This window comes from Engraulis encrasicolus, chromosome 13 (assembly GCF_034702125.1).
Source record: "Engraulis encrasicolus isolate BLACKSEA-1 chromosome 13, IST_EnEncr_1.0, whole genome shotgun sequence".
Lineage (NCBI taxonomy): Eukaryota > Metazoa > Chordata > Actinopteri > Clupeiformes > Engraulidae > Engraulis > Engraulis encrasicolus.
This window is the reverse complement of record NC_085869.1, coordinates 49003197-49015657: the sequence shown is the minus strand read 5'-3', so window position 1 is coordinate 49015657 and position 12461 is coordinate 49003197. Positions and strand designations below refer to the sequence as shown.

The 12461-nt window shown below is 45.2% G+C and overlaps 1 protein-coding gene across 2 annotated transcripts in view; it reads right to left on the bottom strand.

The window, feature by feature from the left end:
* Positions 1–9108: 9108 nt before the first annotated feature.
* LOC134461321 (diacylglycerol kinase beta) overlaps positions 9109–12461 on the bottom strand; it is a 167480-nt gene continuing 164127 nt past the window's right edge. For both annotated transcript variants that reach the window (XM_063214152.1, XM_063214153.1), the window contains exon 25: positions 9109–10114. In XM_063214152.1, coding sequence (XP_063070222.1) covers positions 10016–10114 — 99 coding nt within the window. In that variant the 3' untranslated portion in view covers positions 9109–10015. The remainder of the gene's footprint in view (positions 10115–12461) is intronic.

Sequence of the window (12461 nt, the reverse complement as noted above, 5' to 3'; positions counted from 1 at the left end):
CCAGTTTGTGTATCATGATGACCACTAAATCCTAAAGCTGGGTTTAGTAGTAGCCTAAGCTTTTACAATTATTATTAAGATATTCTTAATATTTCATAGCCTATATATATGTTGTCTTGTTCATTACAACTGAATTGAATGTTACATAAATGGATAATGAAAAATAGATGTGAACTACAGAACAGTCGATATAGGCTTCTCTAGGACTGCATTTCCTCATAGGCCTACTTCATATTGCTCTCTGTATTCTTTTTGTGAGTAGGTTTGGATAAAACTGTCTGTTAAATGTAATGAAATGTAACCCTGCATTTCAGCCAAGCAGAGACACTAGACTAGAGGAGACACAATTGTAGAGCTGGAAGTGGGTTGTGATGGGCAATATCCTCCTCAGAGGCTGAGATGAAGTCAGTGCTAAGTAATCTGTCATTCACACCACGCTACTACTGTGATAAGATACTGATGGACAATTGAATAGGCCATCATTATACCTGAGATAACTCTTTGAAGCCTTATCATAAAGGCAAATATTCTGAATCACAGCCGTGTGAATAAAATGAACATGAATAATGGAAGGCTGGGAATTTCCAGCTGGAAAAAAAACACATCCCTCTACGTAGAGGATGTGATGGCATTAAATGTGCCTGTGGACATTTGTGAGATTTTATGAAGCGACAGGAGAATATACATAATAAGAACAGACTCTATTTTATCATGTGAAGTTTGAAGGGAAAACAATGACATAAACTATTTGTGTACCATGCCCAGGGTTGCTGACAGGTTTGACTGGGCCAGGGACAAAATCACCTAAAAGGCCCACCTTTTAATATGTGGGGAGCAAATACTGGGGGCCCCATATCCCTGGGCCCAGGTAGAGTGATCCGTTTGTCCCCCCGTGTTGTTGGGCCTGACCATGCCAGTTGGCTCAGTATGCTTTGAAATATTCTTAGGTACTGTAAGGGTTAGAGTGGGGTCTCTAGTCTCTAGTCTGCTTTACTTTGGAATTCAACTCAGTGATAGAGACAGAAAAATATGAGTGGTGGCTTAGAAAGGACACATAGGAGGTGAAAGAGCTTTGTTCCCTGGGTCACGGTGTAGGTCAGTGTGACACCTCTCTCTCTGTCTCTCTCTCTCTCTCCCTCCCCCCTCTCTGTCTTTCTCCTCCATCCCATGTCTGTTTTGCTTGGTGTCCTCCTGGTCATTTTTCTGAATGTGTTGTGTATAAAGGTCTCTCTCTCTCTCTCTCTCTCTCTCTCTCTCTATCTCTCTCTCTCTCTCTCTCTCTCTCTCTCTCTATCTCTCTCTCTCTCACGTACAGGGACTATTCCATCCCCCACTTCTTCAGCCAGAGGCGTTGCTCCCCAAAGCATCTGATCTGAAGTGCCCTGAGGAGTAAGACACAGCATGATAAAACTCTGAGAGGCCAACACATCCAACTGAATGATTACCAGTAGCACCACCATATATTTTTTGGTCTTTTACGACTTTATTGATGATAGGACAGTTTGAGAGGTGGACAGGAAGGGGAGAGAGATGGGGAGGGGTCAGCAAAGGACCCGGGCCAGGAATAGAACCCGGGTCGGCCACATGGCAGACAAGTGCCCTACCGGTTGGCCACATCAGGGCCAGCCAGCAGCACTTTCACATCCTCTTTTCACCTTTAATGATGCTGTGCATGGCCTATGACAACAGCCTCTGTACATTCGCCATGATGTTAACGCAATATTCATTAAAAACTAACATTTATTCGTGTTTCTCTAAGAATCATCAATAAGAAGAGCAACAGCGTGATTCTATACTGCTTTATGGTGCTAGTTGGCACAGTGAAAGATGTGGCGTGATTCATCCGCTGTTAAATAATTACTGTCTTATTATCGTACCAGTGAACCCTGAGCCGTAGGTTCACATCCATTTTGTATAACCGTATCCGCCTTGCCAACCTGAATGCTATGCTTGCTAACCTCCCACCCCCATAACAATCACTTTATCTTTCCATTAATTTATTTACTGGCATTAGCCATGATATGGCTGCTGCTGCTGTTTGACGTATAAACCTGAAAGTGTGTTTCCTGTAATGGTGTCACTTCAGCTGAAGAGCAGCCCTGTCCATCAACAATCATACAAGTCAAGTTGGTTTTATTGTCAATTTTCAATACAAGACACTGTTTGATGATAAATAAAGGATGCATCCAGGCAGTAGATTGCCTTTGATATGTGGAGGAGCACAGGCGAAGTGGAGAGCAAACAGCACTGAAGAGCAGAGCTGTGCATCAGTAGTCCCAGGTGCACTGCTTCAGCTGATGCAAGTCAACCCTGCCTTATTATTAGCCCCATCGCACAGCAGACTCATTCATACTGGTCAATGGCAACTCTACACGGTGTAGTTGTTATATTAGTGGCCTAGATGTGCTGTCGACTCCTCTTTTTTAGTTAATGTCTTCTTATTATCTTCATTGTTTGTAATATTGTATTGTTAGGGTAAGTGAAGAGAAAGTGAAAGCCCAACTGGGAAACGCCAACTCCCATTGTCATTGTGAAACAGCACACAAGTGAACACTGACAGTTGTGTAATTAACACTAATGCACTGGAGTCTATGTCAGACTTTTCTCTGAAAATGGCTACAGCCGAACTCCTTCATTCACACTTGACAACAACACACCAGGCCAGAAGCTTTTACTTTCTTCTTTCTGCTAAGTGCTTGAAAGACAGGACTGACTCTGATTCCAAGGTTCCCTGATTCAGTGGGGTCCGGGGACCCCTGGGAGCCCACATCGCATTGCAAGAGGTTCTGCAATTGCAAAACTTAAATGCAACGCAATACATAAAATTGCTACAGCAATAGGCTCACATTCAGTTAAAAAGAGGTTCCTACGTAGGTCCCACCTTTGCATCAAAAATAACTATTTGTGGTATGAATAGGATGGGATTATGAGGGGGGTCCTTGACAAATGTTCTGCTCCATTAGAGGTCCCTGGCCCCAAACAGTTTGAGAATCGCTACCCTATTCAACCACAAAATAAAGGGTGGCCACCATCTTGGTGTGCAAATTGTGCGTGTGCAGAGCTGGACTGGTAATCTGGCATACAGGGCCTTTTCCCCTGTGGGTTGACACTCATCAGGGGTCAATGTTGTTGTTATATTTGATCTTTTACCTTAGAGACCGACCCTCAATTTAGATGGACTGGCCCATTGGTCTATCTTTAATATAGACAGTGGACTCACCTAATTGTAATATCATAGAAAAGCAGCAGGCTGTGTGAGGTTACTAGTCTAATCCAAAAATGCCCGTGCCGTCTTTCGATCCCAGCCCAGGGCGTGTGGTGTTGAAAGGCAGGATTGTTCCCCACAAGAGCTCTTTATCATCAACATAAAAGCCTACTATGGTGAGATTCAATTTAAAACAAATCAGTGTAAGTAACACGCGCGCGTGCGTGTGTGTGTGTGTGTGTGTGTGTGTGTGTGTGTGTGTGTGTGTGTGTGCATGTGTATGTATGAGGGCATATGCTTATTTGTGTGTGTGTGCACATGTCTGTGTATCCTTCACAGACAGAGGACATCCCCACCTTCACCCGAAACAAACTGCACCGAGGACAACCTTGCTTTCCTTCGAACCTTTTTATTCAATAATATATTTGTTTTGCCCATCAAAATAGATGCCAACAGCTAAACAGGCAGCAGAGGAGCCACAGAGGATAGAAGGGGCGGGGGGGCGAGGGATTGACAAGGGATTCGGATCCTAAATCAACTACCACTACCATCCCCCAGCCCCCAAAACCAACGACCACTCCCCCCTAAACCTTCACAGGCTGGGCTGGAGCAGAAGGGCTGGCTGGCTGGCGTTTCGCCCTTGACCCTCCTCGCTGCTTACACGGATGGACACACCACACTAACCCTAGTGGTGAGAGGAGCACAAAGGCTTATGCATACATGTAGAACAACACACTCTGGGAGAGCTGGGGAACAGCTTGGGACAGGGCAGGGGAGGCGAGGGGGGATATAGGGGCGAGATACAGGAAGCAAGGGTGGTAGACAGAGGCAATGACGACTCTAACCATAGACATGTAGTTGATGTATAAAATGTCTATGGCTCTAAAGTGGTGTGTTGTCTTGTGTTGTGGTGATGCGACTTGCACGCAACCTCAGTACGTACATGATTATTATTCTTACGTGTATTCTTATTATTATTCATCTTCCTGCACTAGAGGAGTAGAGGCGCGTGTGGCTACACTAGGCTACCATGCGGCTGCTGTTGTTGGTTTTTCTTCGTCTTGCACGGGACACTAGGTCAAGGTCATTAACAGTGGTCAGACACGAGGAGGGAATGTACCAGTTTACATTCAGGAGAGCTGGGCTTGTGGCCGTGCAGGAACCGGTTGGAATAACAAAACTGGTTTGCTTTTCTGTTGCAGTTTTGTTCTACAAAAAAGAACAGTTACAAATACATGGCATGTATAACACGTGTGGCAAGGGGTTAACAGAAACAAGAAGGCGGCCGGTTCGTTAGGTGAAACTGTGTCAAAATAGCAATAGAGATGCTGTACTCATCAGATTCGGACAAAGTAGCATGATACCACTGACACCATGATAAACAAGTACAAAAAAAGAAGATACACAGACAATGATGGTGTGTAGTTTGCATTCTCTCTCTCTCACACACACACACACACATACACACACACAGATACAGATACAGACACACACACACACACACACACACACACACAGATACAGATACAGACACACACACACACACACACACACACACACACACACACACTGAATGCACAGTATGATCAGGCGAGAACCAATCAGTCCATCCACCCAAGCCTTTCATGACCAACTGGCCTCCCAGCTCTTTGGCCTCTAGCGTTACTGGCTGTTCACATCTACAACAATAACTACAACTACAGTGTAACAATGTTTCCATTCACATTGCCCAACAATAACTGATGTCTGCTTCTTGTGAACGTCAACAAGCAGACTATATGACATCATAATGTTCTTAAGAACTGTTATTGGCTGACATTGCTTAGAACTTCGCTCTGTTGATCCCAATGATATGTATTTTTCAGCATGTAGCTGTTGTTATATGTAGTTGATATGTTATTGGTATAGATAGTTGTAGATGTGAACTGGTCTTTCGCCTTACGGGGGGGGGGGACTACACTGCAACACAGACAAAAAATAATAATATCTGGCCACTCCTTTTGTGGAGGACTTTTTTGTATTGCAAGTGACCTAGTGTCTCAAAGCAAAAGAAAAAAACCCAACCAAACAAAAAAACTCCTAATCTGTTTCTTTTTCTTCTTTTCGTATTTGTAAGTTAAGGCTATCCATCATTGACATTGACAGAGACAAGAGACATGTAACTGGACAATGTTGCTGGCAAATGGCGCCCGATGGACACAAGTCAAGACAGTTGGAAAGATATCTCTCTAAGACAATTTACTCGGTTATTGAGCAGATGGCTGCTTATTGACTCTTCTCCAGAAAGAGGCTACTTTTTTTTTTTTTAGAAACACAAGCTTCTGGGTGCAGTCTATACAGTATATAAAGCATGCTCATATCGCATGACCAACAGAAGGAGAAAAAAAAACCTGAAAAATTACACAGGATTACAAAAGATGTCATTGATGTGCATACAGTGATATAGGAAAGAACTCTATGAAGCAAAGATTTGGTTGATTTTGTTGTTGGGGGCGGGGTGACTGCGCGGTTGGTTTGGATGAGTGGTGGAGGGCACGGGGTAGTAGTAGCGACAATCAGCGTGCTCTCTTCTCAAGTAGACAACTTGGTCTCCTTCTGTTTCAGCAGGCATGCGGTGATGATAAAATCTCAGGTAAAATATATAAACAAATAATATCTATATATACAGAAACTATTCAAAATCATCCAAAAAACTGGTAGGTAACTAAAAACAAACAAGCAAACAAACAAAGAAACAAACAAAAAAGTATCTGTAAACATGCACTCGTTCCTCTGGACTGGACCCACACTACTGTACATTTGCTTTGACACCACAGGGGGTGACAGGGAATGTGACAGTCCCGCCAGTCAGCCCATTGATGTGGGTCCACTCACTGCTGCTTGTAACGTATGTGACACAGGGTGCATTCCAATATGCAACCTTGCGTCCTCCACTTGTGCTTGTGGCCTCGCCCCACCTCCTGGCCCCTCCTCCATGTAGAAAACAATTACGTTTCCCCGCTGTCAGCCTCGCCAAAACTATTTTTGGGGAACTATTCTACATGCACCATCCAGTTTGCAAATGAGAAAATTACTTTACAATTGAGCTCTTGCAAGATATTGAAATATAATGCTGTTGTCAGTGATGTCATCATGACATATTACTTCCTGGTACAAGGCCACAAGCACAAGTGGAGGACGCAAGGTTGCATATTGGAACGCACACACAATCTCCCCCCGTTTCAACCTCCTCCACCTCCACAGCCCCCGGCATAGCCGCTGGTATCTTAAGGGAGGATGGGGGTGTGGGGGGTACGAGTGAAGACGAGGGTAGTGGTGGTGGTGGTGGTGTTGACTTGAGTGATTTCTGTGGTTTTCTCCCTGACACAGCATCCTCGGTTCAGAGTAGTTTTAAAGGGAATCGGGGGCGATGGTGTGAAGGGTTTGTGTCTATTTGTTTGTGTGTGTGTGCGTGTGTGTGCGTGTGTATGTGTGTGTGTGTGCGTGCGTGTGTGTTTGTGTGGGGAGGAGTATATGTCTAGCACATCAATGCTGTACCGCCCCTCTGTTGAAAGAGCTGAGTGTGTGTTTTTTCCCCACCAGCGAAAAAAAAAATAACACAGAAAAAAAATTAAATCAATGCTGGAAGTGCTCAAAGCTCAAAGCCAGATTCCACTTCCAAGGGCAGGTGCCCGGCGTCAACATAACAGTTCTCTCCTCTCAAGCGTGACGTGCAGCTTGCATGTTTACATCCTCTGCCTCCACCACCCCCATAAATTGTAAAAATTACAACTTGAAATTGTAATAAAAAAGGTTTAACTAACAAAAGTAGTATCCGGGCTGCCTACAGTAAGTTGACTTGAAATAACAATAAGTTAATAATAAGTTTGGTCAACTTACAAAAGTTAGGCAGCCCGGACACTAACTTTTGTTAGTTTAAGCCATGTTTTTTTTTTTACAGTGTGGGGGCTTTGGCCAACGAACAAGCAAAGACATGTGCCTGACTGTGATCCCAATAAGTAACACTGCATTCTCCCAGGCTATAACACCATTCTGTACAAGGTGCTTTACAAGTTAATAAGATCAAACACATTCATATATACTGTATATTTATGCTTTATATATATGCCCACTAAGGTCTACTTTTCATCATTAAAAAAAGAGAGAACTCTGTTTACACAAATAGCACACACCTTGCAGTTGAAGGGTTTTGAGAATGATTTCTTCCCCCCAAAGGCTACATTGGATGGATATAGTTCAGGCTCTGTAAACCCCATTTTGCTAAAATATCTCTGCCCTTCGTGGTTGGGAGTTTTGTGCGGCAGTTCGTATCCCATTTCACTGATAAAAACGGTCACGGTGACGACTTGTGATTTCCACTCCAGGGTCATGCATGCACCAAACCCCTTGCCCTCTCCCTGCTGCCTGCCCCCCGTCCCCTCTCCCCGTAGTCCACGGGCAGCACCGTTCGCTCGATCCGTTGGCTCTTGACTCTGGACTTGACATTGCGAGCTGATGTTTTCTCAGCGCTGTTATTAGGAGTAGTGTTTCACGCGATTGATGCTCCCTGAAATAGACGGTTAAATTTAGGCTGTCCATGCAACGGTAAATTAGGCAACACCATCCCTCAGGCTGGGGTGAGGGTGGGGGTGGAGGTGGAGAAGTGGTGGTGGTGGCGGTGGTGGGGTGCCCTAGACTGCCTTCTGGTTCTGTGTTCTGGTAGACTGGGCTTGGAGTAATGATCCGTCTCTCCCTCTGCTCCATGCCCCCTGTTGGGATGTGTGTCGGAGGGGAAAAACAGTGGTGTCCAGGCAGTGTTTGTTTTATATATTTATATCATAGTATACATTTTTTTCTGCTCTCGTTCTTCGTCCATGAAATGCATCACAGTAGGGTTTTAACAGTGGCCCACAGGCTTCAGTTCAAACCCATAGGAATGGTGGTTCTCTCAGCAACAGATGCCCCAATTTTTAACACGGTTTTGTCTGTCTATGCCCGATGAGTCATAAAGACAAAAAAATGATGTCAATTGACAACAGATGGCTGATGCCAGAAGCCTGTCGGTAATAAAAACAGAACATTTCTGATGGCTCATGTTGCGTCGTTGTGTTGTGTCCTTGTGTTGTTGTCTGTGAGTGTGAATGCCCTGAGTCAATACTGATATATGCCATAGGCGCCCTGCACGGCACTGCACTGCAACAGACTGACTGATGCACACTGCTACTGCCAGCGTGTCCTGACTGCACTGTACTGGCGGTCAGGCCTCTCGGGCCTGGTGTTTAAAATAAAACAACGCCACTTGGAAGGAACCCGGAAGCCAGCCGGACAGACAAAGATCTCTGCGGCCTGCTTTGCACTACAAGAAGCCCTGCTTGGCTTGCCTTGGCTTGGCTTTGCAAACCCCTTCCGGGTACCAAGCAGCGCCAGCTCTGCGTGTTGCCCGAGGGTGGGTGAACTAAACTGGAGAGATGGATGGCAGTGAACTGATGCTCCGTGACGGAGACGGATGGAGGAGTGATGCTCTGTGATGCTCTGTGATGCTCAGTCCCACCCTCTCTCTGCTCCGCCTCACCCCACCCCACAGTAAACAAGGCCGTCAATAATGTATGAAATGCCCCACCTCTTTAGCAGTAGCATGTAGCAGTAGGGGCGTTTGGTGGGTGGTGGAGGAGGTGGAGGAGGAGAGGTGCTGTGGTGGGGCGAAGCAGCGGCGTGGAGGTTGCTTGAGAAAACAGTTCAGGAGGGGAGGAGGGTTGGGAGGATGTGTGTGTGTGAGTGTGTGGTTGGTTGGTTGAAGGTTTAGCCCTGGTGGAGGCAGCAGGAGGAGAGAGTGCTTTTTGTAAGTGTGGATGTGATGCGCCTGGCCATTGATTATTTATCCGACTCCTCCAGGAGAGAGGAGAGGAGAGGAGAGGAGAGGGGAGGAGAGGAGAGGAGAGGAGAGGAGAGGAGAGGAGAGGAGGCTTGTTGTCGGTGTTGTTCCAATAGCCCAGTCAGGGCTGTCGCTGGGGCCCGCTATGACGTCTGTTAGGGCTCCTCCAGTCCCGCTCCTGCTAAACTGTTACGATGCCAAATTCAAAACTTTATGATAATCAAAACAAAATTAACCCTTTATCTTATTTTCTGTGTCACTGCTCCATACAGTACTTTTCCACTTTGAGGTTCGTTTGGCAAAACCTTTTAACTATTTTATTTTCTCCACGTGATCTCCCACTCTGACGTTCTTCATCGCCTGCTCTTCATTTTTCATAGTCCTGTTCCTTCACTTGGGTCTTCAGTCCTCATACTCTTGGCTTTGGCAGTAGTTTGTGAGGAGCCTCTTCTGGCCCTGGAGCAGTTCCATACAATACTATACTGATAGCTGTTTGGGACAAGGGAGCTGGGTGGTCGTTTGAGAGGAGGGTAGCGAGGTGGTAACGCTAGCCTGGTGACAACTTCGGGTGGGGGTAGAGTTGAGGTGGGGTGGGGTGGAGTTGGGGGTGCGGGTGGCTTGTTGTTGGGTCAGGAGAGGAGTGGTGTTACAGTTCAGTGGCTGGAAGCCAAAGTAGTTAGAAACACGGGGACTTGAGAATGGAGAACAGTGTGAACCTGGTCTTCAGTCATCTACTGTACGCTTGATAAACTCTGTAATCTGTTTGATTTTCTGTTGCAAGTTAGTCTGTCCACAAAGTTATAAAGATATCCCAGTCCCGTTTCCTTTAAGGTTCAAGTTCAGGGGACAGAATTGATAAGCACTGTGTTCATTTGTGGATGTTGTGAGATTTCTTTTGTGAATTTGTGAGTTTGTGTGATGCCAAGTGACTCTTCTGTTCTGATTAAAGTCAGCCCTTTTCAATCCCGACTCTTGTTGCGCCTCTTGAAGAAGAAGAAAGGTGTCCTCTGTGGAGGACCAAGCAACATGGGCACCTGGTTTTTATGGGTGATTCGCACCTGTTACCAAGACAGATAAAAAGAATAGAAATAAACATCAGTATTAAGCTCCAAAACATGTCTACCGAAACTCAAGGTCTCCTAGCCTCCATATACGTATACATACATATTCATACACATATACATATACACAGGGTGCGATTTGTAGGGGGGGATGGGGGGGATTGTCCCCCCTTCTGGTTTTGATATCGACACTTTTTGCACATCATTTTAACCACAGTTTCATGTAATTCCATTGATATTGCTTAAAATCTGAAACATATCCCCCCTTCTGGTTTTCCGACAAATCGCACCCTGCGTATACATATACCTATATCAAGTCTACGGATCATTATTTTAACTTTGTCAAACAATATTAAGACAAGTAAGTTTAGCAAACCTCTTTGCGCCACTAGCTGGTCCGTTTACTCTTTACTTTCAACTACATCATAACAACATTGCTATGACATTACAGGGGGCCTTCAGTAACAGCTTAAGACATGGACATTACAATTTTGGTGAGAGTAAGGTAATGACGAAGACTCTGTTTACGGGGTTAAACAAGACTTGTTGTGAACCTGTTTGAGAGACATTGAGCTGACCTTGACTGCGGGGGCGTATAAGTATGTACCTCTATCTTTAAACTAGGGCCTCCCTGCCCTGCTTTGCTCTGCTCTCTCCTCTGCTCTGCCGTTCAAAGCCCAGAGAGTGTCAGAAAGAGGAGTAGCTAGTGTGCAACTGTGCAGCACACCTCCATAAGCACCCTATTTGCACCAAGGGACTATATATACATATGCAGTTTTGACACACACACCTACACACACACACACACACACACACACACACACAAACACACACACACACACACACACAGACACACACACACACACACACACACACACACACACACACACACACACACACACACACACACACACACACACACACACGAGTGTGGTATACACTGCAGCAGTAGAATAGCTGTCGCTATTCACAGATGGAATCCTGTGTGCATTTGGCCCGGCCTAATGATCTAATCAGCCAGAGGTATGGGGTGACATGACAGTAATCACATTAACTAAGCCCCAGCTATGACAGCTTGTTGAAGAGGGAGAAAGAGTGGGAAACGAATGAGGAGGTGAGAGAGAGAGGGAGAGAGAGAGAGAGAGAGAGAGAGAGAGAGAGAGAGAGAGAGAGAGAGAGAGAGAGAGAGAGAGAGAGAGAGAGAGAGAGAGAGAGAGAGAGAGAGAGAGAGAATGACAGACAGCGAGAGAGAGGAAAGGCTGAGAGGGTGACAGAGAGCTAGAGAAGGATAGAGAATGGGCGAGAAAGGAGAGGAGGCAGAGAGGGCGAAAGAAGAGAAATGAGAAGTGCTGGGGTTTTATTAGATTCCTCTCGTAATGTATTAGATGCCGTGGGTCTGCTGAGCTGCAGCAGAGCTTTGTGCTTCCTGTCTCTGTGGTCCAGCAGATGGCTTAATAATGGCCGTCTCCTGGCGACAGAAGAACACTCGTCTCAATTATAGCGGGTCCCTTTTGGGTCGTGACCACTGATGAACCTCAATGAGTAAATCAATTAGTGGACCCCAAATGAGTAAATAAATTAGTAGACGTTGTTATATAGGATGATGATGATGTGATGATGTGTGTCTGGTATCCTTGCCTGATGAGCGTTGGCCAAGGTGCTGACAGCACAAAGGTTATGTATTTGGTAACCCCGGAGGCAACAAACACAGTGGTAACATGCACAGAGGATACACGCTACTATAGCTGTACAAACAGACCGGAGGCAGTAAAAAACTGAAGACTCCCGTCTAAACCGAACAGACCAGAGATGGTAAAAGCGGAAAAAGATTCGACATTTAACGTTCCATAAGGAAAGTCATAAACCGAAGCGCGTATTTAGGAAAATGTAAACATTCTGTTGGCTGCTGCCAAACTGCACCATAGCACATTGCATATTGTACCTGAAGGTCAACTTCTCATTTGACGACCTGGTGCCAAAACTGCTTTTGCAGCTTTTGCCACTTGCTCATCCATACAACGTCAACTACTTCCGCCCATCTTCTGCTGCTTTTACTGGTCTGTTCGTACTGTAGGTCACTCTGATTTTATCTCTGGACTAGGGCTGCACGATATTAGAAAAATATGTGATACACAATAACATGACTGTATCGCGATATCGATATTACTCGCGATATTTAATATTTACATACTGTATATTTTCCCCTCTCTACTTGCCATTCTACACTTCATCATGTATGAAGCAACTGAGAGCAATGCTTTATTTCCAACATTATTTTTATTCGGAAAAAACATGGCTAACATACAGCATCAACTTAAAATGTCAACCTTTTTAATACCTTTTT